General features: G+C 57.1%; 11 protein-coding genes across 11 annotated transcripts; 6 read left to right on the top strand and 5 right to left on the bottom strand.

The window, feature by feature from the left end:
• Nucleotides 1–221: 221 nt before the first annotated feature.
• ACA1_384000 (Dihydrouridine synthase (Dus)) lies at nt 222–1,757 on the top strand (the record flags this gene model as incomplete). Its single annotated transcript, XM_004347029.1, has 6 exons — nt 222–427; nt 517–823; nt 934–1,003; nt 1,101–1,312; nt 1,401–1,566; nt 1,654–1,757. 6 exons carry the CDS (start codon nt 222–224, stop codon nt 1,755–1,757), a joined length of 1,065 nt encoding a protein of 354 aa, XP_004347079.1.
• Nucleotides 1,758–2,752: 995 nt separating this feature from the next.
• ACA1_384010 (Arf GTPase activating protein) lies at nt 2,753–5,332 on the bottom strand (the record flags this gene model as incomplete). Its single annotated transcript, XM_004347030.1, has 15 exons — nt 2,753–2,803; nt 2,871–2,950; nt 3,031–3,079; nt 3,177–3,241; nt 3,318–3,407; nt 3,485–3,615; nt 3,683–3,739; nt 3,891–3,978; nt 4,072–4,169; nt 4,251–4,316; nt 4,399–4,527; nt 4,622–4,738; nt 4,838–4,921; nt 4,991–5,109; nt 5,252–5,332. 15 exons carry the CDS (start codon nt 5,330–5,332, stop codon nt 2,753–2,755), a joined length of 1,305 nt encoding a protein of 434 aa, XP_004347080.1.
• A 456-nt stretch (nt 5,333–5,788) lies between these two features.
• On the top strand, nt 5,789–6,226 carry ACA1_384020 (uncharacterized protein; the record flags this gene model as incomplete). The annotated part of the gene is made up of 2 exons (XM_004347031.1): nt 5,789–5,946; nt 6,079–6,226. 2 exons carry the CDS (start codon nt 5,789–5,791, stop codon nt 6,224–6,226), a joined length of 306 nt encoding a protein of 101 aa, XP_004347081.1.
• A 340-nt stretch (nt 6,227–6,566) lies between these two features.
• Nucleotides 6,567–8,153, top strand: ACA1_384030 (uncharacterized protein; the record flags this gene model as incomplete). The annotated part of the gene is made up of 6 exons (XM_004347032.1): nt 6,567–6,682; nt 6,801–6,938; nt 7,049–7,262; nt 7,331–7,451; nt 7,541–7,632; nt 7,710–8,153. 6 exons carry the CDS (start codon nt 6,567–6,569, stop codon nt 8,151–8,153), a joined length of 1,125 nt encoding a protein of 374 aa, XP_004347082.1.
• Nucleotides 8,154–8,485: 332 nt separating this feature from the next.
• On the bottom strand, nt 8,486–10,590 carry ACA1_384040 (uncharacterized protein; the record flags this gene model as incomplete). Its single annotated transcript, XM_004347033.1, has 12 exons — nt 8,486–8,655; nt 8,779–8,834; nt 8,925–8,989; nt 9,084–9,167; nt 9,252–9,317; nt 9,396–9,449; nt 9,548–9,610; nt 9,708–9,770; nt 9,848–9,909; nt 9,992–10,038; nt 10,158–10,273; nt 10,483–10,590. 12 exons carry the CDS (start codon nt 10,588–10,590, stop codon nt 8,486–8,488), a joined length of 954 nt encoding a protein of 317 aa, XP_004347083.1.
• A 364-nt stretch (nt 10,591–10,954) lies between these two features.
• On the top strand, nt 10,955–11,693 carry ACA1_384050 (uncharacterized protein; the record flags this gene model as incomplete). Its single annotated transcript, XM_004347034.1, has 4 exons — nt 10,955–11,062; nt 11,166–11,201; nt 11,317–11,492; nt 11,588–11,693. The coding sequence occupies 4 exons, from the start codon at nt 10,955–10,957 to the stop codon at nt 11,691–11,693; spliced, it is 426 nt and encodes a 141-aa protein (XP_004347084.1).
• Nucleotides 11,694–11,761: 68 nt separating this feature from the next.
• ACA1_384060 (uncharacterized protein) lies at nt 11,762–12,198 on the top strand (the record flags this gene model as incomplete). Its single annotated transcript, XM_004347035.1, has 2 exons — nt 11,762–11,992; nt 12,055–12,198. The coding sequence occupies 2 exons, from the start codon at nt 11,762–11,764 to the stop codon at nt 12,196–12,198; spliced, it is 375 nt and encodes a 124-aa protein (XP_004347085.1).
• Nucleotides 12,199–12,439: 241 nt separating this feature from the next.
• ACA1_384070 (Sel1 repeatcontaining protein) lies at nt 12,440–15,676 on the top strand (the record flags this gene model as incomplete). The annotated part of the gene is made up of 6 exons (XM_004347036.1): nt 12,440–12,827; nt 12,937–13,995; nt 14,087–14,167; nt 14,273–14,386; nt 14,492–14,571; nt 14,678–15,676. 6 exons carry the CDS (start codon nt 12,440–12,442, stop codon nt 15,674–15,676), a joined length of 2,721 nt encoding a protein of 906 aa, XP_004347086.1.
• Nucleotides 15,677–15,740: 64 nt separating this feature from the next.
• ACA1_384080 (PLAC8 family protein) lies at nt 15,741–16,292 on the bottom strand (the record flags this gene model as incomplete). Its single annotated transcript, XM_004347037.1, has 3 exons — nt 15,741–15,848; nt 15,943–16,145; nt 16,283–16,292. 3 exons carry the CDS (start codon nt 16,290–16,292, stop codon nt 15,741–15,743), a joined length of 321 nt encoding a protein of 106 aa, XP_004347087.1.
• A 1,364-nt stretch (nt 16,293–17,656) lies between these two features.
• Nucleotides 17,657–19,373, bottom strand: ACA1_384090 (GDSLlike lipase/acylhydrolase domain containing protein; the record flags this gene model as incomplete). The annotated part of the gene is made up of 8 exons (XM_004347038.1): nt 17,657–17,722; nt 17,785–17,872; nt 17,987–18,116; nt 18,215–18,287; nt 18,371–18,560; nt 18,667–18,925; nt 19,001–19,134; nt 19,222–19,373. The coding sequence occupies 8 exons, from the start codon at nt 19,371–19,373 to the stop codon at nt 17,657–17,659; spliced, it is 1,092 nt and encodes a 363-aa protein (XP_004347088.1).
• A 208-nt stretch (nt 19,374–19,581) lies between these two features.
• On the bottom strand, nt 19,582–20,806 carry ACA1_384100 (glycosyl hydrolase; the record flags this gene model as incomplete). The annotated part of the gene is made up of 6 exons (XM_004347039.1): nt 19,582–19,732; nt 19,841–20,017; nt 20,088–20,163; nt 20,304–20,369; nt 20,465–20,510; nt 20,663–20,806. 6 exons carry the CDS (start codon nt 20,804–20,806, stop codon nt 19,582–19,584), a joined length of 660 nt encoding a protein of 219 aa, XP_004347089.1.
• Between the last annotated feature and the right edge of the window lie 513 nt (nt 20,807–21,319).

Consider the following 21,319-nt stretch of genomic DNA (forward strand, 5'->3'; position numbering starts at 1 on the left):
CATCACAGATCGACTGGAACGACAAGTTGTATCTCGCCCCGCTCACCACTCTGGGAAACCTCCCCTTCCGCAGGTAACATACGACACGACACGACCAACGACACGACACGACCAACGACACGACACGACACGACACGCACCTAATCAAACAAACGATTTTTCTCGTCTCTACGCCGTCCAGGATCTGCAAAACTCTCGGCGCGGACATCACTTGCGGTGAGATGGCCCTCGCCGAGAATCTGCTGCAGGGCCAGCCGTCGGAGTGGGCGCTGCTGAGGCGCCACCCGTCCGAGGACATCTTCGGGGTGCAGCTGTGCGGGCCGCACCCGGACCACCTGACCAAGTGCGGCCAGGTGCTCGATGAGACCATTTCGGTCGACTTTGTGGACATCAACTGCGGCTGCCCCATCGACCTCGTCGTCAACAAGTACGTACACGACCCATCAACCTCAACATCGTCATTGATCGCTCCTTCATCGTTAATCAACCGATCGTCGTCGTCGTCATCGGCATCAGGGGTGCGGGTTCGGCGCTCTTGGACCGGCCGCGTAGGCTAGAGGGAATCGTGCGGGGCATGGCCACGGTCCTCTCGTGCCCGCTGACCGTCAAGGTGCTGCTGCTGCTGCTCTGCCTGCTCGCCCACCCGCTCTCCCACGCGCGCTACCACCTCGTCGCCCCGCCCCGCCCCGCCCCGCCACAGCTGAAGCTTTTCGGTGCTCACGCCCGGCGCGCACAACAGATCCGAACGGGCAAGGACGAGAAGGCGCCCAACGCCCACAAGCTCATTCCGCTCCTGGCCGAGTGCGGCGCCGCCGCTGTCACAGTACGCGCCGCTCGCTCGCGCGCCCGCGCGGCTGCTAGGGTCCCTGTTGCCCGCTGACACGGGGTTGGGGGGGGGGGCACGTTCAGCTGCATGGTCGCTCCCGTTTGCAGCGCTACTCGAGGGAGGCCGACTGGAGCTACATCCGCCAGTGCGCAGAGACCTCGCCCATCCCCATAATCGGTATCGTGCACCGCCCACACACGACACACACGACACACACGACACTCGAGCTGAGAACTCACGCGGCCGTGCGCTGTGTGCGCTGCCGGTGGTCTAGGCAACGGAGACATCTACGGGCCGCAGCAGGCGGCCGAGGCCAAGGCGGCTGGCGTGTCCACCATCATGGTGGCCCGTGGCGCGCTCATCAAGCCCTGGGTGTTCACCGAGATCAAGGAGAACAGGGACTGGGACATCTCTGCTACGGAGCGGTTCGACCTGCTGAAGGACTTTGTCAATTTCGGGCTCATGCACTGGGGCTCGGACGACCAGGTCCTACACACACACCTCTCTCTCACACCTTTCGACCCTCGAGGAGTGATTCGCGCTGACTATGCGTGTGTTGGGTGTCTGGCTGCAGGGCGTGGCGACGACGCGCGAGTTTTTGCTGCAGTGGCTGTCGTTCCTCCACCGCTATGTGCCCATCGGCCTCCTCGAGGTGATGCCGCCGAAGCTGCATCAGAGGCCGCCTCCCTTCTTCGGCCGCAGCGACTTTGAGACCTTGCTCGCCTCTCCTGTCGTCAATGGTACTCACGTGTTTGTTGTGTGTGTGTGTTGTGTGTGTGTGTTGCTGATGTCCTCTCCCTTCGTGTTCTGCTGGTTTGTGCTGCCAGACTGGGTGTCGATCAGTGAGATGCTGCTGGGGCCGGTGCCCGATGGCTTCACCTTCACTCCCAAACACAAATCCAACGCCTACAATGCCAACATTGAAGGATAGAATGATCCCAATAATAAAGTCCTTCCTGCCTGTTTGAGCGCACGACTGGGTCCTTCACTTGTGCCTCTACTCGCAAGCTTCGAGGTGATTGCTCATTGTCCCCCCCCCCCCGCCCACCATCGCCCGAAGCTGGGCGAGTAGAGGCACGGAAACGCAGGCAAAGAGGGTCGGGCGTGGCGACGTCTGGTCAGGCAGCCATTTGTTTGTGTTACTCTCACATCAGCAAGAAACATGAGCAAAAGCCAGTGGCTCTGCTTCGTCATCCCCCGCCCAGACTCGAGTCTTTCGTTGGCGTAGGGGCAGCAAGATGACAAGGGAAGAGGAAGAGTCGCCCCGTAGTGCCATGGCAAACCCTACACCGTGCTCCCCATTCACAACAGATGATCAGTCTGCCCAACCGCCAAGCGTTCCTACTCCAACATTGGCTACACCACTCCCCATGCGCCTCAGCTGGAGCCTCAGGAGTACGCCACCTGGCTCCTCTCTTGTTTCGCAGCAGCAGTTCATCTCCAGGGCCAGTATGCTGATGACAACGCTGATTCTCAGAGTTGAGGGCTACTTACTTAGCTTCCTTGGGCGGACACTGAGAGGAGGTGGTCGTGGTGCGCTGCTGAAAGAAGCGGGCCGGGACAAAATATTTAGCGCCGACGGTGGGGCTCGAACCCACGGCCACCAGGTTAAAAGCCTGGCGCTCTACCGACTGAGCTACGTCGGCTGTGACACTCAAATTCGTCCTCCACTCACTCACAGCAGAGAGTTTTACAGAGCAGTGCGCCCTGGTGTAGAGGTGGTGTTCTGTCAATGTTTGGCACGAATACTTGGAGGAAGGAGGTAAAGCGTGCACCGAACAAAAAGGTCCAAGAGGAGGACGAGAAAAGCGTAGAGGGTAGGGACAGGATAATCTTCGGGGCCTGCTTGCTTGTGGGGTGGTGTAGTGGAGTCGGAGTTGTGTTGCGACAGCGACAACGGCAGTATCATTGGAGAAGTGAAACGTTCTACGACCAGCTCTCCATCGAGTTGAAGAAATCCGTCGCCATGCTCGCCAGCTGAAAGCAAAGCCAAAGAGTCAGTTGGAGGCGAAAAGTGACAGAGCGCGGAGAATGGCACACGCACCTTCTTGGTGCCCTGCACCACGGTGTCCTTGACGGCGTTGAGATCGGTCTGGGCGTTCCAATTGCTCATGTCGCCGCCGCCTGTGTCGCGATGAGGCAGCCAGGTGAGTAAACAAGGCGCAGAGACAAGACGAACTAAACATCAAAAAAGATATACATACCATTTTCCTCTTCCCTGCCAAAGTATTGGGCCGAAGAGATCGAGTTCGCCTGTGAACGGTGGAATGAAGGCAATGCCATGTGAGAACCCAATGGGTGCCAATCTGATGACCACAAGAATTGGGAAGATAAAGAAGAACGCGCGTACAGAGGAGAATCGAGAGTGGACATCCCTGGCGGACTCGCTGCTCCCCCTGCTAGAGCCGGATTCATCTGCGAGAGGAGTGGATGAGACGAGCCTGACGCGCTTGCGATCTCTGCGACAGAGAATGCTGGAGGAGGAGCGTACCGTCTCCAAAGAACTGTGCGGAAGAGATGGCAGTGGCGCTGGAGAACCTGTCGCGGGCTACGTAGGTCTCGTCGTTCCCCTTACGAGCGGCTGTGCGTCACATGGAGTGGAATCAGTGATTCGCAAGACCAGGACCGCACCACACCCACACCGGTGTGGGCGCGTACCAGAGGATTTGTAGGAATAGCTGGAGGAAGACGAGGGAGCGGGGGCAGAGGCCGTGGAGGTCGTTGGGGAGGCGAGGATGCGGTGAGAGTGCAGGTTCTGATGAGCGCTCGAATCGAATCCCTTCTTGCCGCTGTGGAGAAAGAAACAAAATCAGCCTTCCGGGAGACTACCTTTCCCGCGTGAGAAGCCGACAGTACCTGGCGCTCGCCTTCGAAGGCGCACCAGACGACTTCTCCTCCTCCTCGTAGGCAAACCTGCTGGCTGCTGCCGCACCAGTGGAGGCCACAGGCTTGCTGCAGTAGGAAAAGGCCAATGGCGCATGCGAACCCGCGGACACACAATTAGTAAGTACTTTCCTTTTCTGAAGGCCGACCATTGTGACGAGGGCGGAGGGAGAAAGTGTACGTCTCTTCTTCTTCCGGCTCTTCCTTCTCCCAGTCATCTCCCCAGTCATCGAACTTGGCCTCGACCTTCTTGGCACCGAGACGCATTCCTATGTGCACATCCCGCCATCGCGATCATCAGCAAACGCTAAGGAGGGATAGCGAGTTGTGGCCAAGCAGATAATTACCCTTGGTTGCAGCACCGGACGAAGACGCGGTGGGCTTGAGCACAGGCGCGGAGGTGGCGGCGACAGGCTTGGCCACAGGGGCAGCGGCCACGGGCTTGGCAACCGGAGCGGCCCTAGGTGAGAAGACACAGTTAGAGGCGCAGGTCGGAAGTGAGAGCCGCTATGTGTTCGAGCAGAGTTTGGCGTAAGCGTACTTAGCGGGGGCCGGCTGAGCGACGGGCTTGGTTGCCGAGCTATTGCGCACAGGCTGGGGCGAGGCCCTGTGTTTACAATGACGAGAAAGGGTGCTCAGGGTCAGCTCAGAACATCATGGATCCTAGGATTTCAAGAGGGGAGCGGTACTTAGGCTGAGTGACGGGGACGGGAGACGCGGTCTTGGGCTTGCCACCGGCAGCGGTCGAGAACCAGTCCTCCTCTTCCTCTTCCTTTGGCGTGCTCTCCTCTTCGGCGCCCTTCTTCGCAAATGTAGAGCTGTGCACGAGGACCGCAGAAGAGAGTGCAGGACGCGTGAGCCGGAGGTGTTGCCATGACAGCGGCAGAAGAAAGAGAGTAACGTGGTACGTACGTTCGCTTGGGGGTGCCGAAGACGTCGGTCTTGAGCTGCTCCCGGTAGAGCTCGGCGGCGCGGGAGCGGTACTTGGTGTTGATGTCCTCACGGCGTGTGCTCTCAATGCCGTGGTTTCTACATATATACATCACCGACACAGGAACGCAATGGTTATGAGGCTTCTCGAGACCTAGGCGATGGGTCAAGCGAGAGGGAAGTCAAGAGACGGCATACCTGAAGAAGGCGCGAGCACGACCGTTGCCGCCGAGTGACATGTACTTCATCTGATCCTTCGTCCAGCCGTCGAACATAGTCGATCTACGTAGCGTAGGCGAGCGTTACATGAGGTGAAGAGAAGGAGAGGGCGCTTGGGCGGGAGTAGTGTACCGCACGAAGGAGAGATGAGTGCCAAGGCTGCGGTGAGTAGCCGAGCAATCCATGCAGATGAAGATACCAAGAGGGATCGAAGCCCAAGTGGGGCTCTTGGCCTCACAATCGAAGCAAGTCTAATGACAGTACACGGAAGATGCAACGGAAGAATCAGGAATCAGGAATGGTGCGGTGAAGTGCAAGTGTTGAATTTCTTTTCCCTTTGGCTGTGCAATGTTTGCTTTCGCGATTGGCGTTACACGGAGAGGGGGGGGGCACCTTATTGTCAAGCCTCGCCCTGAGCTGGGCGAATTGCTTGTTCATCTCTTCCTTGGGCACAATTTCGTCTGCTCTCGACATCTTTTATGTTCTTCCCTCTGACGCTGATTTGAGTGTTCGCTCTCCAATCGTCGCAGCAGCCTTTTGATTTGATGCAGCAAACAAATCAGTCTTGTTTGGGCGGAGTGTGGAGAATGCGAAATTTCTGGCGAACAAAACAAGCAATCGCGGCGACGTCGAGCTTTGGTGACGTGGCACGCCACAATTTTGGCTGGCAAAGCAGTCTTGGCTGGCAGTGCAAGCTTAGGGCTGCCCAGACCGGCCCAAGACCACCACGAGAAAGTAATACAACTGCCTCTCCACCAAGCAACACGAGTGCGTTTCCTCCTCCCTGGTTTCTTGTTCTCCTACATTCTCCTACTTCTCTCCTAGGAAAAATGACGGTGCAAGGGAGGCCAATCGGTTCCGATTTCACAAATTGATTCGCCCGGCCGCGATTCCTTCCCTCTTTCTATCGCATTAATACCGCCAAACAGGATGAAGCTGTCGCTTGCCAAGACCGAAGACCGTGCTCCTTCGTATGATGAGGAGTCCAACATCTTCCAGCCCCTCGCCCTTCAGATTGTCACTCCCGAGGGTACGACCATCACCATGCAGGTGACCACCGGCGACACCATTTCCATCATCAAGAAGAGGTACTGTTCCCTGTCCTTGTTTGTCATGGTCTGTGTGGCCCCATGGCGCAACTGCTTCTCTAACTCGTGCGACGAATGCGTGCTGTGTGAACTTGCGCGCGCGTTGTGTGTGCTGGCGCGTTGATGGGCCAGGCTGGAGGTAGAGCACAGCATTGCGTACAAAGAAACCGTGCTCACGCTCAACGACAAGGTGATGATCGAGCCCCTTTCCCTGAACGACTTTGCCGACCTGCCCGCCGTTGATCCCGTCATTGTCTGCAAGGTACTCGACAAACCCTGAGTGGCGTGATCACCCCATACACAAGAACTATGCTCACTCGAGGCTCACCTTGCCTTCTCGTGCCAACAGGCAACGACCCAAGCTTCCTGAACGTGACCACGAAGGACCACACTCCCGCGCCACCGCAATGGGGCAGCTTTCTTTGGCGATGTTGTTGTACTTTAAGGTGGCGGTTCACATAACGCTCCGCTTCACTGCAGGTCGAGACTGGCCGTTTTAAAAACAAGCGAGAGGCACTTTGTATTCTTTCTTTACACCACCAAGGCTCGCCCACCCCAGGACTACACAGTCCGACCTCCGCCCAAAACCCTCTCTCTCCACTACACCACAAATTAGAGCCATGGCGTTCTTGTTCAAGAAGAGGACTGCGAAGAAAGAAGAAGACGTGCTGCAACGGGTCGCGGGCATGGTGCGCGACAGAGAGGCACAGAAGCTGGCCACCGACCACGGCCTCAGGTTCACATGAGCGCCATTCTCCTTGTCTTGTCTTGTGCGTGCGTGCATGCGTGGCATTCCAAAAAGGCCTTCTCGTAGTCTCCGTCGCACACACACTAACCTCCACATAACTTGACAGCCTGCAAAACGTATCGTGGGAGGACAATGCGCGCGACAAGGGCTCATGCTGGGGACCGTGCATCAGCGACATGACCCTCGTGGTCGACAACACCAACCTTCCCGTCATCCGCTACCCCAACTTCGAGGACCTCACCTGGTACCGTCATTCCCACTGCTCACAAGAGTCATTCCATGCATAACTCACCTTTCCGTGTGCGTGTGGTGCGCGTGTGCGTGTGAGGCGTGTTCTGCGTGTGCGGTCGCCAGGGACGTGCCGATGGAGCGCATCATGCTGCGCGTGGGGAACGAAAAGGGCGAACAGGCCTTGCGCACGGTATCGCTCCGGACCTATCTGGCCGAGCTCCGCAGTTTCCTGCACCGGCCCGACGGCTGGGCCGGCATCAACTCCTCCCTCTACGACGAGACCCGCGATTCGCACGTGATCGTGTCCGCGCAGGCTTGCTTCCTGCCCGTCCCACAGGTGCCCGCTGGCCCATTTCGTGTGTTCTTGCTGTTTCATGCACTAACCCGTCGACGCGCGTCTTGCAGGGCGGCGAGGCCAAGTTCAACGTCAACCTCTACAACTACCAGAGCCGGACGGGCGACCCGGCCGTGCTGGCGATCGTCGCCACCGCGCAGGGCACCTCGGCTCAGATCGTCAACGCCTCGGGTGAGCCTGAGTCCCACTAGTTAGTTTCATAACCTGTGTGGCTGCATTCCTCACCACCTATCGTGTTTCTTTGAATGGCGCGGTCACAGGCCAACACCTGTACTTCAACAAAAACGGCGAGCGCGCAAGCTTCATTGGCCAACGACTATCTGACAATCGCCAGGAGCGCGGCGTCATCGAGGTAACATTCCCTGATCAGGCCACCACTGACACGCTGGCGATGAGCGAAAACTCACAAAGGTTTGTGGCTCCCAAAAGGAGCAAGACAAGGGCAAGAAGAAGCAAAAGGTGGAGATGACCGCCGAGGAGAAGCAGAACAACATGGTCGCCATCATCCAGGTGCCTCTCAAGCGCAAAGGCCCTGAAGACGACTGGTCGAGCGACGGGTGCGAGGAGGAAGATGAAGATGACGAATGCTGCAGTGAATCCGACGCCGAATGCGACGTGGAAGATGCGATCATCAAGGTGGGCGAAGCCGAGGGCGAGTTCCAGGAGATCGGAGGCCTCGACATCGAACGCGACACCCGATTCCCCGTTCGCGTGACTCTCCAGTTCTACAAGACGACCAGCAACGGAGAGATCAACAACGCCGTGGTTGCCACCATTGCCAGCCAGATCGATGGGGCTCGAGGCAACGCTGCCTTCCTGAGCAGCCTCGTGGTGGAGGGCGACACCGGACGCCCCACCGAGTGGGCTGCCTAAGCCCAAGCTCGCGGTCAGTGTGCATCGCCGATGGGTCGTTGGCGCGGCCAAAACGAAGAAAACAACTGCGGTGTGCTTGAGCGCGCACTATCATTACACGTCATACGGGGTAATGTTACAGGATAGGAAAGAGAATAAGGAGGAGAAGAGCGAACAAGAGGAGGAGGAGAGGGAGAAGAGCGGAAGCAAAGATTCATAAGACGTGCGGCGTTGGCGTGGGGCCAGCTTGGAGGAAAGCGAGGGAGACTGACTGTCAAGCGAATGGGTCGGAGAAGAAGTTTTCTCTCGTCTTCTGGATGTACCGCACCACCAGCATGTTAAAGTCCCTGTCATCATCGCAGCCAATCGTGATTAGTCATTACGTCAACGGCTCGAGTTGGGCGAGTTAGGTGTCCGTGCCTGATAGCAAAGGCTAGGATGACGTTGTAGAAGAAGTCTGACACTCTTTTCAGGAGATCCACCACCTCTTTGGCACCCTTCTCCCACTGCACGATCCAATTTTCTGTTTCCGTGGGTGGCACACGATCAATGATTCGGTCAGTGCGCAATACAGCAACACCAACAGCAACTGCACCAGCAACGGACGTCAAGGCCGCAACAAGAAGACATGACAGGAAGCAGGTACCGAAATAGGTGGCCTTTTGGAAGGTCTGGGAGAGCAGCTGGACGTAGGAGTCATCCCTGCGCAGTGATGAGCGATGAGCATAAGAAATGTGTGTGGGGGGGTAAAGAACGATAAGGCAAGAACGAAAGCGACAAAACACGACGTACATCTGGCCGCCGGCAAGACCTGTTTTGAGTAGACCAGCTCCTCTCGCCATTCCCTTCAGAATGGACTGGAAAGAGAAGAGGAGGAGGCAGCGCAGAATGGTCAGGTGATGAGTTGTGGCACACACGCGTTTGGGTGGTTCTCGTGTCTGGCCTACGTACCCCCTCCTTGGATTTGATGAACGCCAGGTGGCGCGATAGTCCACTCTGCACGCTATCCAGGACCGAGCATAGCTCCTCCAGTTGCTGTGCGTGTCGTGTGCCGTGTGTGTGTGTGTGTGTGTGTGTTAAAAACGAGCGTCTGAAGTGCTTGGCTGATGGTGTAAGTACTCGGATGAAGAAGTCTTTGTTGCTGGAATCGTTCGGCGAAAGCTTGGAGAGGGCTTCGAGCAAAGTCTGCCAAGCACGCACACAATGATGATAAGAAGAAACAGAGCTTGCGCTGCTTTGTGTGTGAGTCATGCGCTCGCGTACCTGGAGGCCTGCGATCTTTTGCTGCACGCCGTGAATTTGGCGCCTTGCTGGCTCCTGCAAGGCACCGAACGTTTTTTAATCTCCGACATCAAGACCCAGCGATCAATTGCAATAATAAATAAATATATATATATAATAAAAACGTACCACACCGTGCGCGAGATGTAGAGCTTCGGTGTGATGAAGCCGCCCGTCGTGATCGTCGTGTTAAGCACCTGCGGCAAACCACGACCACCACGTGAGCCAAACCCGAACACCCAGATTGCTTTGGCAGTCTCCGCCTAGGCATAAGCGCAAGGGCTAGCTGTTCACCTTGATGAGCCAGAATGGTCGGGCCAGGTTGGAGATTGGTGGCGCCTCCATCATCTTGGCCGTCTGTGCACGCGCGCACGACGGTAAGAACAAGAAACGAGAAACAAGAAAAAGGGAAGGAAAAGGAAGGGACACGGTACAGCGGGGTGGATCATCTCCTCCACGAAGTTGACCTTGGCGACCTCCTTGCGGACCAGGGTGCCTGCGATTCTTTCGCCGTTAGGGTGGTGGCCACCAAGGCTCTGCCGGCACACAGAGAGAGATTGGGGGGCAAATCTACGCACCGATCCCACGCGAGGCGAAGTTGCTGCCCGGCCGCGCTGCCTTCTTTCTGTGGACGAGAAAGCAAAGAGTTGAAGAAGAAGAAGAAGAAGACGACGAAGAGGTTGAGAAGACAGGACCACATGAATGGAAGAGAAGAAGAGAAGAGAAGAGAAGAGGCGGCGTTACGGGATGCACTTCTCGAGGGCGACGGCGCGTGCACGGTATCGGGCGATGCGCTCGGCCGCTGCTGGTCGCACCTCGGCGGGCAGGTGCGCCTGCTCCGCCTCCAATGCCACCACCAACTGTTTCGGCCGTTGCCATCATAACAGCCAAGGACAGGAAACCAAACACGAAAAACTAATATTAATAATCATAATAATGATTAGACGAAGAAAAAACAACGTAAAGAAGAGAATCATTACAATAGAGATAATAATCGAAGCACAAATAATAATGAAACAAATATAACGAAGTAATATAACGAAAGCGAAGTGAGGGGGGGGGCGAGCACCTCTTTGTACTTCCAGAGGGCAGAGACGTACTCGGCGTTGCGGTCGGCTTCGACGGCCACGCGGGCAAGCGCCAACGCGTTCGTTATACGTTGCACTTGCGCGTCCATTCTGTTTATCTAATCTCTTCGCCTTCAATCGTTCGGCCTTGACTGAATTTCACGAAATTAACTTCGACGGCGGCCTGCCGCCTCCTGGGAGGTCTCAAAGATGAGCTCGTTGGCCCCAAGCACAAATACGAAACTCAAATAAACAAACTAAAATATTTTGAAATATATTATATGGTTATTACGATGAACGAAATTAAATTGTCTACAGTAAACATGTTTTCACTTGTTTTTTCGCAGGCGTACGAGAATAAAAGGGACAAAGAAAAGGTCAGACCTGTATTCTCGAAACTGTATCGCCGTTATCGGCCACCTTCAAGCTTGGCTTTGGGCGCTCCAGGTGGCCACTCCAACTGTGTTTTCTGTCATGAAGATCAAGTCACTCTCCACGACGCTGGGGTGCGCCCTCATCTTTGCCTTCTTTGCGGCCGCGGTGGCGGAGACTGAACCCAAGTACCCCGTATGGCCCGCACAGGTACACTTCACCCTCATATTAATCCATAATATCTCTGTGCATGAAGCATAACGCTTGTTTCACTGCTTTTTCTGTGTAACACACGCAACATGCACGCGTGCAGTTCACAGTTGACTTTGATGTGCTCGTGCCGGACTACGTACGTGGCATCGACCCCTCGCGACACTTGAGCCCATGCGGCTTCTCTTCTTCTCCCGAGATCTGGCAAACTGACATCTCGGCTGTGTTGGACCGTGTCACGGCTCGCAATGCAGGGTAAGAACTTTGTGAAGAAGGGCGCCCTGTACTACGACTACAAGACGCAGAGGGCGAGGGCCGATTACTACGACTGGTGCATTCCGCTTTTCGACGGTACCAGCGGAGGCGGCCCCAACCTCTACAACGAGACCTGCTCCTTCCTCATGACCCCCAAGGGCGCCTTCTTCATCAGGTTCGCCAAGCTCATCACACACGACACACATGGCACGCACGACACGATACACTTGTTGTCATGACGCACGCTCCTCCCTGATGCAACGCGCGCAGCCCCACGTTCCCGATCAAGGAGGACAGATGCTGCTACTTTGCCGACATTCCTCCGCCCACTCCCGACTGGCTGAAGAACACGCGCTACAACACCACTGAGGCATGACACACACACTCACACACACACAACACTCACACATCACTCACACACTTCTCACATCGCGAATGATCATAATGGGCGATGTTGTTGAGCTCACATGTGTGTGCCATGAACGTTGGGCTGCTGTGGCGCGCAACGCGCAGGTGCTGAGAGGTCAGGTGTGCGACAAGTGGTGGTTTGCCGGCACGAGCGATCCCGACAACCCCTACTACGGCTACTGGGACCGCGTCACCGACCAGCGACCGGTTCGATTCCTGGGCCTCTCGTCCATCGGCGTCACCATCCTCGACTACACTGCCTACAAGGTGCCTGCCATTCCGGGTCTCTCAGTGTCATTTCCCTATTCACACCACCATACAATCCGCAGGCTGGACCCGTGCACGATCCGAGCAGGCTCGACGTGCCGCCGAACTGCCAGTCCGAGTGCGTTGCGCCGTCGGTCTTGGCCATGACGCGCCGCATGATGAAGCAGAGCGTGCCGCACCTGCCCCTGGTCCCGGTCAGCTTGTGATGACGGCCCTGTCTGCAAAAAACAAGAGCCGCATTCCTCGAATGCCAGACAACATAAAAACAAATAAAATAAAAGAATCATTTTCTTATGCCACCAACGATCGTAATCCTTGGGAGCCGCGAATTGACAACGCAACACGCGTGCAAGAAAGTTATTGGTGCTGGGTATGGTATCTTCCATCTGCTTACAACAGATGAGATTTAACATTAACTGGCCACTACAGTTCGCTCTTCTGCAGGAGATGGAAACGGAGCCGGCCCACCCCACCCGCCCGGCTGAGCATCTCCTGGTGGTGGAGGGCACCAACAACAGCGGCGACGGCGCCGATGCCCAACGTACGCCCAAGGAAGGGCCGCTTCAACAGGGCACCGGCAAAGGCAAGAAGAAGGAAGAAGGCGATGCTGCGGTAGTGGCAGCACCCGAAGAAGAGGGTGTGCAGATGGAGGAGGAGGACAAGAAGCAGAGGAAGAGGAAGAGGAGGGAGGAGAAAGAGGGAAGGAGGGAGTGGAGGCGGGCGCTGCGGGAGAAGGAGGAGGAGTACTGGGACGCCCTGTACGATCGGGGCCGCCGCATGGTGTTCGGCATGGGCCTGCCCCACGACCCACGGCGCGGCATTCAGCTCCTCCGACGTACGGCTTGCCTTGCTGTGCGCACTGTACACGTTGTGCTGTATTGCTGACTCTGCGACACACGCACACGCACACACGCACACACGCACCACGGCACGCACACGGGTAGGTGCTGCGCGTGAGGCTCGACATGCGCCGGCGCGGTGGGAGCTGCAGTGCCTGATGGCAGTTCAGCCCTTCGGCGACACTGCCAGCAAACCCGTCGGCCTCACCGACGACTCGGAAGCCGAGGCACCGAGCGAAGGCGACGAAGACGGCGACGAAGTGGAGGCAGAAGAAGAAGGCGACGACAAACGCCACACTGGCAGCAGCACCAATAAGAAGACGAAGAAGAAGGAACGAGGAATGAAGGAGCGTGAAGAAGAGGAACTCGAGGAAGAAGATCTCAAGTCGAAGAGGAAGAAGAAGGGCAAAGACAAGAAGAAGAAGAAGACGAAGAAGACGAAGAAGACGAAGAAGACGAACAACGGGGAAGCAACAGAGATCAAGAAGGAGAAGAAGAGAAAGAAGCACTCGAGCGCGGGCAGCAGCCGCGGGAGTCTTCAGCGCGAGTGTGCCGAGGTCATCAACATCGGCAGCACGGCCGCTGAGAGTGCTGCTGATGACGACGACGACGACTGGGAGCATAACAGCGCGGAGGACGAGGACGGCGTCGAGCTCGACGAGATTACCGAGGCCGAGTTCCGGGAGGTCATCGCGGCGATCCAGCGGGTGCGCCTGACCACCCTCCAGCGACTGGGCCAGGCCCGCTCGGCCACGCAGGCCCTCAATGAGGCAGCCGCGGCGCGGCTGAGCGGCTTCGGCGACGTGGGCGACGCGACCACGGGGCGGCACACCTACGCGATGGACTGGGACAAGGCCGTCAAGGCCTATCGGCGCCACGTGAGCCTAGTGGTCGTCGACATCGACGGCGAGGCGCCCGCGCAGGGACCGACCACCACCACTGCAAGCACCAGCGAGACGAAGAGAACGAAGAGGAGAGACAAAGCCACCACGCCGGCGTGGCGAGGGTCGAGGAGGATCAACCCTCGGTGGGAGAAGATCGCGTCGTACAACCTGGGCCTGTGCTACTTCAACGGCGAAGGCATCGCGCAGAACATCACTGTCGCCGCGCAGCTCTTCCAACGCGCGGCCGATCTGGGATACATCAACGGCATCAACTCCTTAGGTATGGCGCGATCACACCACGTCCCTGCCCTCAGCTCCGACACGACCCGTCTGACTGACTTGACTGTTGAATGATTGGTTTGGTTGGGCAGGCCTGTGCTATTACCGAGGCCAAGGAGTGGAGCTCAACATCGACAAGGCGCTGAGCCTGTTCAAGCTCGCCGCTGACCGCGGTACGCGCGTGTGCGCCGGTTCCTGGTCCTCTTTGTTGCCAGCACTCGCCATTATTTACACATTCCACTGCGGCTGGGTTGGTGCTGGTGCTGCCGTTGCTGCAGGCTACGTGATTGCGCAGTACAACCTGGCCAACTGTCTGGGCACCGGGGCCAACGGGATCTACGAAAAGAACCTGACCACCTCGGCCTGCCTTTATCTTCGCTCCTCCTCCCAGGGTACTTCTTATAAGCCACTTTTAGGCCCGCTTGCTGTCGAGCAACCCACCCCGACCACCAGAGATGGCCCTAACAACGTGCGCGATTGATTTGTTTGTTCTTTAGGTGATGTGGCCGCGTTCGCGCATCTCCTGGCCATCACCAGGAACCCGCAGTACTTCGGGAAGAAGGAGGTCGAATACGTCGTACCCACGCTCTTCAACCAATGGTACACGCCCCCTTGCTGGATGAACGCTCATGGGTATAGGCCGAGTTTTGAGCTGAGCTGACTCTTGGCTCAGTCTGGCCAAGTGCTGGGAGGAGGGCCTGTTCGGGCGGCATTCGTGGGAGCGAAACGAAGGCCGGCGAGAGGCGAGCGAACCCCAGGCGGAGGAGCGACAGACGCAGAAGATAACGAAAATGAAAACGAAGACGAAGACGAAGACGAAGAAGACGAAGAAACAGACGAAGAAGCAAAAGATGCAACTCCAGTCGTCGCTCGAGAGAACGGAGGCCAGAAGGAGCGACGACGGGCGATTAGAGATGAAGGGCGGTGTGGACAGCTCGGAAGCGGAGGTCGTTCGAGCGAACGCGGCGCACACGTCAAAAGCGAAGAAAAAGAAGAGCAAAAAGAAGAGGCCAGCGAAAGAGGAGAAGAAGCGAGACAGCCGAAGCAGGGCGAGAGCCAAGGCCAGGCGCAGGCTCGAGGCGGCGGAGAAGGCGGCGGAGGACCGACGCGGCTGCCTGCCCCAGGAGATCGTCGCGCGGATGTACGAACGACGCAACACCTGCGTGCGACCCGAGTGCGAGCAGCAGTTCTGGGGCAAGGGCAGGGTCATGTGGAAGTTTCCGCTCTTCCTTCCCTCACCGTCATCGTCGTCATTATCGTCCTCTTCTCCGTCATCTTCGTCTTCGTTTCCGGCTACATCGACATCGACATCGACCATGGCGCCCACGCCGTCGTCAGCAGCGCTCGCGTCGGCCCCGCTGCTGTCGCTGCTCTCGCCGGCGGCAACGGCGCCCGGCTTCGGCTCGGTGGAGGAGATGGCCACGCGCTACCTGGTCTACTTTGAAGAGGAGGAAAGAATAGAGGCCACCACTGCCGACACCGAAGGCGACGGCGACAGCGGTGACGCCAACCGCCAGTCAGACCCCAATGGCGTCACAGGAGACAACGACAACGACAGCACCACCAGTCCAGCACCACCACTGCCGTCATCATCACCACCCGAGGGGAAGGTCATGTGGCGGAAGCTGCTCCTGCCCTTCTGCAGCGTCCACTGCAGTCAGCTCACCACGACCAGTACATGAAATGGTACCAATTTATTGAGCGATGAAAACATGGTGTGTTTTGTTGGCACGCGGCACCCACACCCTAGTGGTGGCGGCTTCGCCTGCCGTGGTTCTTCAACTCGCGGCCGTCCTGGGCGATGACGCACAGCGTGCAGCACACCACCTTCATGAAGTCCACGCAGTCGTCTCTCTGAATGTCCAACAAATGTGAGTTGCGTGCGGTGCGTTACATGTAAGGCAACCGTTGCGTTACCGGATGTAGTGATGGTGGGCGTAGAATATACCCTGTAGTCGAGCTCGCGTCTAATGTTGATGCGGTTCTGGAGGATGAGGCAGGACGGACCGATGCCGCCGGAGACCGGCCACCAGGTGGTGCACACGAGGCAGGTGAGACCGCACAGACAGCACCCGGCGCAGGGCAGTGTGCTGTCGTGCGACTCCACGTTTCGGCCGAACTGGATGCAGGGGCAGCAGAACGAACAGAGACCTGGGTGGTATGCCAAGGAAGAGATGACGTCATCAAGAGTGAGCCAAGGACTGTCAACCCGACGGGCTACTGGGGAGAAGAAGTACAGATGTCGCAGTCTGAACAGCAGTCGCACAATCCGGACTCGAAGTCAGCACCGTAGCCCATGTTGAAGGTGAGTCCTAGTCAGGGGTGCGGAAGGGTGAAGGTGTATGTGCAGCAAGAAGAGAAAGAGAACAAACGCTTTCACCGGCGGCGGGCGGGAGGGGTTACCAACTTCGACACGAACAGTACCGTCCTGGCAGCTTGCGACCGGAGGATTCCTCGTTGCAACAAGCGAGCAACAGCAACCAACCCTAACACGAGGCAATGCGCTGCACGGTCGTCTCCTTTTAGGCGCATGTCCGCAAAAATGGTCTACATTCATTTCCCTTTTGTTTCTCGTGTCTGCGCTTTTCTTTGTGAGCGCAAACAAACATTCACAGGCGGAACGGCAGGCAAACATCAGTTGGCAATTGCACAACACTTCATTACCGATCATGACGGAGTACGTTAATCGATCCTTGGCGCATGAGATTACCACATCTTTTCCTGCCTTTCCTGCAGGATTTTAATTGATATGCCTAATTTATTGAAATATATCTCAATACGTGCAGAGCACAAGTGAGGGCGGCAATCAATCAGAAGTTGATTGAATCGGGTGAAAAGGAAAAGTACGCGCTCCTCGTCTTCTCCTTTGCGCTTTGCGCTGTGGTAGCTAGTTCGTTAGTTGTGTCCTCGGTATTAGAGCAGGACCAGCAATGCTTGACCACGCAACCACCGGGCTGACTTGTCTTTCGTTTGGCGGGTGCTCGCAGGCTGAAGGAAATGCTGCGCACAAAGCTGGTCCAGTGCGGATGGCGAGATGAGATGAAGGGCTACTGCCGAGGTACTCCCCACATCCACACTTCTATGTACAGTGCGCACTTGTCGCTGCCTACGCACACACACAAGCACAGCGCCGACGGCGTGAGTGCACAAACACGCACCGCTGCACGCGCACCGCTGCACACGCACACGCAGAAGCGCATCCTCACCAGCTCGGCTCGCGAGACGTATGCTCACGCTTCCTTCCGCACAACGTTCAGAGATCATTCGGCAGAAGGGCGTCGACAAAGTGAACGTGGAGGAGTTGGTCGAGGAAATCACACCCAAGGGCCGAGGTACGCGCCCTTCCTCCCAAACCCGCCCACGCACTGCGCGCGTCCCTCTGATCGAAAAATCACCCTCGACTGACCTTTTTCCTTTTTCTCTCCTTATGTCACATCTTCCTCCTCCTCCTCCTCCTCTTCTTTCTCAACAACGCCCAGCGGCTGTGCCGGCACCAGTCAAGGCGGAGCTCTTGCAGCGTGTGCGACGCTTCCTGAATACAGCCAATGCACACGCGTGAGGCTGTGATGGCCAATTATTTTAATTTTTTTTTTAAAAAAAACACACCACAAACTCTCGGCTGCCGGCACGATCGGTCGATCATCATTGCCATCGATGGCTCTCTACCAGCCCATGGCGGCCTTGATGACCGGTCCAGCAACGCCCGCCATCTTCCTGTGCCCGCTCACCTGCACACGGCCACGTTAGCGGTGTGCTGCGGTGGGGGGGGGGAGCGCTGCGCGAGAGGTACCGAGGGGTGACCCGCACAGCCATGGTCCTCGGGGCTGAGAATGTGCTGCATGTCGATGTAGGTGATGTTTACTCCCTTGGCCTTCTCCCTGTGACGCGTTGCGGCGATCATTCTCATCAGTGCGTGCTTGATAACGTGTGATGCGCATGTGCGCGTGCGGTTTGTATGCGTGTGCGGTGCGTGTGCGTGTGCGTGTGCGTACTTGTCAACGACGTTCTTGACGTAAGAGCAGCAGGGCTGCGAGATCATGGGGCCGCAGGCCAGGAAGAAATGAGGAGTCTCGTGGTTGCCCTTGTACTGGCTGTAGATGTACTCCACGAACTTTTGGTAGCCTGGTTGATGTTGATTGTTGTTGTGGACGATGATGAAAGGGTTACGCTACGAACATGTCGAGAAAGCGGTGATAGGGAGGCAATCGATTCCATCGCACCTTCTTCGAAGATGTCCTGCGGAGGCGCGGGCTGGGTGGAATAGTCGTTGGTGCCCAGATTGATCACCACTGCCTGGAGAGTGCGTGTGCGGTGGTGCGTGTGCGTCGGGCGGTGAGCGGAATGTGAAAGAAAGCGGAATGCCCACGCGCACGTACCTGGGGAGTCCACACGCCAAAGTGCCACGCCGAGTCATGGGCGGTGGGTAGGGTCCGCGGGAACAGCGAGGGGAAGGGCTCGGCCGACGTGATGTTCTTGTCGCCGTAGTTCCGCACCACGCCCCGCCCGCTCCAGCACTCGAGATGCAGCTCCGCGCTCAGGCTCTTGGCGATCAGCGAACCGTAGGTCCTGTGCCAGAGCGAGTTGTGAGCTTATCATCGCTCGTGTGTGTCATTTGTATGTGCGGTGTGTGCGTGTGCGGTTGTGCGTGTGCGGTGCGTGTCGTGTGTCGTACAGGCCGCTGTTCTCGGTGGCGGCAGTGAAGGGGCAAGGCGGGTGGCCTTCGATGCCGTAGCCGCACGAGATGGAATCGCCCACGAACTCGATGCGGCGGCTCTCGAGTGCCTTCGGGCGCATCGTCGCCTTGACCGCCGGAATGAAGAAGCGCTCCCCATCGTCGCCCGACGACGCGCCCGCCACCTCGAAGCCGTGGAAGGTGACCACGCCGAACAGCGCCTCGGTGCGCTTGCGCAGCACCACAGAGTGCGTCACACCTGTGTCGGTCCGCGAGCGATCAACCAAGTCGCGAGTGAGTACAGGCCTGTGATGATGATCATCATCGTATGTACCGGTGCTGAGGCCGCTGGCCACGGTGTACTGGCGCACGCCGCTGGTGGTGTTGATGAGACCCACCGACACGCCGTCCACGAACACTTCGAACACGTTCCCGTTACTGTCGAGCAGCGCCTCGATGGCCTTGCCCCTGAAGCTGCGCATGCCCAGGTTTTATTTTACATTTATTAATTTATTAATTAATTTATTGATTAAATAAAGGGAGGGGTGGGAGTACGAGGTGTGGATTTCGACGTTGGACCATTCGAACTCGACGGCGCCGGAGACGGTCGAGGACTGCTGGACGCGTCCTACGTACTGGACGGTCTGGCCCGCACCGACGGCCACCCAAAGCGCCACCACGACCACCACGAACGCCGTCCACCTCATCTTCTGGTATTACGTGACAATGAGACAAGGGGAGAGGATCGGGAGCAGAACAGTGCGGTCCACTGTGGTTGGTCGGCTCCAGGAGAGCGTGCTATTGGCCCACAACAAAACAACGTGACGCCCAACAAGCACTGATGGCTCAACTCTCAATGCACACATCCACAAGCCTCTCCAGATGATGTGTGATCATTCATTCAATGTTTGATTGCTACGAGCCTCGGCTTCGTTCAAGGGTAGAAGTTCTCGTCGACGCCAGCGCCGCACACGACGGCGTTGCCACGTACTGCTTGATGGCGGGCTGGTTCCAGCCGCCGAACGGCGAGAAGTCCGAGAACGAAGGGTTGTTGTCGTAGTGCGCGCTGTAGTGTTGTGTTGTGGTGCGTGTGTTGTATGTGTCGTGTCATTGCGTGAGCATTCTTGCCATTCTTGTGGATCGCAGGAGGGACAAGGGAATGGGGGCTACGTACTACCACAGAGGGAAGCGGGAGGCGCCGGTCCACGAGCCCATGATGGAGGACCACTGGTACTGCGAGGTGTAGATGCCCACGGTCTGGCCCATCGACAGGGCCTGGTTCACGGCCTCGGTCAGCCACGCCCTGTTCGACGCAACGTCGTTCCAGTACTGCGAGCCCTCAATGTCGAACCTGGCATACGAGCGTCGATCAGCGACTTCCTGCTGTACATCATCGCTAGAGATGAAGAGACGACATGTACCAGAACATGCCGTACTGGCAGTTGTAGTTGCGGAGGTTCTGCACGGCCTCCTGCACCTGGGTGGCGGCCGACTTGCCTGTGATCATGTGTGCGTGTGAGCGAAACGCATGTTTCGCCAATCAAAACAGTCGCCACAAAAAATAAAAAAATAGAATAAAAAGAAATGAAATAATAATCAATGCAACAGATCTCTGGGAAGGGGGGCGAGGAGGGTACCGCACTGCGGGCACGGGAACATGTAGACGTCGACGTGGGACATGCCACCCGCCCACGCGTTGTAGACTAGGTGAAGCGGGGGGGGGTTTAGCCGCAGACTTCCTTCCAAGCGGGAACTTCCGCTTAAGCGATTTAAAAAAAATAGGGGGAGGAGCAAGTACTGGTGTGAGGGCCAACGCTGTCCACCTGACCAATCGAGAGGTAGGCCTGCAATCATGAAAAAGATGAACCGCAAATTCCGGGATTAGAGATGAAAATGGAGGTGCGGGAAAATCTCTCGCCACATGTATTCGATCTACAAGCAAATGGAAGGGCCTTATGGGGAACTCGTGTGGACAGATGATGAAGGAGGGACATACACGGACGATGCCGAAGGAGTAGCCGTTCTGCTTCAGGCAGGACCAGGCCGAGGGCAGGGTCTCCTGCGAGACGTCAACGCCGTAGGTCGCGAACGACGCAGCGATGAGGCTGCAGAGCACCAGGGCAAACAGGACGCTCTTCATCTTGCGTAAGGCGGAGAGAGATCTCTTGATGAGATAGCGATGTTCGGATGTGGTTCGACCAAGGACATTAGTGCCGACCAATTAACGCCTGCCCGCTGAAGCATCTGCGTCGGTCAGCCCCCTTAAAGTGCTCGTGCGAAACTCGTTGGACATGTTGTGGTGCGCTCGCATTGGGCAACTTGTCGTTTTCGTTTAGGTCCGAAATTGCCGCAGCAGCACTAACACCACCAGGCCACTTCCTTTCTCTTGTTGTAAGCAAGGTACGCACACAACCTACACACACGTCTAATCTTCCTGTGGCAATCCGTTAGTAACGCTCCGCTCGGTTATCCTCCAGTGAAAATGATTCGTGCGTCTCTCATCTTCGCCGCGGTTCTGTTTGCCCTCGCGGCTTGTGCCCCTCATGCCGACGCCACCTACGGCGTTGACGTCTCCACCGTACCGTCTCCTCCCACTATTATGATTTTTATTTCTCGTGAGATTATTATTATTATTTTTAGTTTTAACCTCCTT

The sequence above is a fragment of the Acanthamoeba castellanii genome (genome assembly GCF_000313135.1).
Source record: "Acanthamoeba castellanii str. Neff unplaced genomic scaffold scf7180000084730, whole genome shotgun sequence".
In the NCBI taxonomy this organism is placed as follows: Eukaryota; Discosea; order Longamoebia; family Acanthamoebidae; genus Acanthamoeba; species Acanthamoeba castellanii.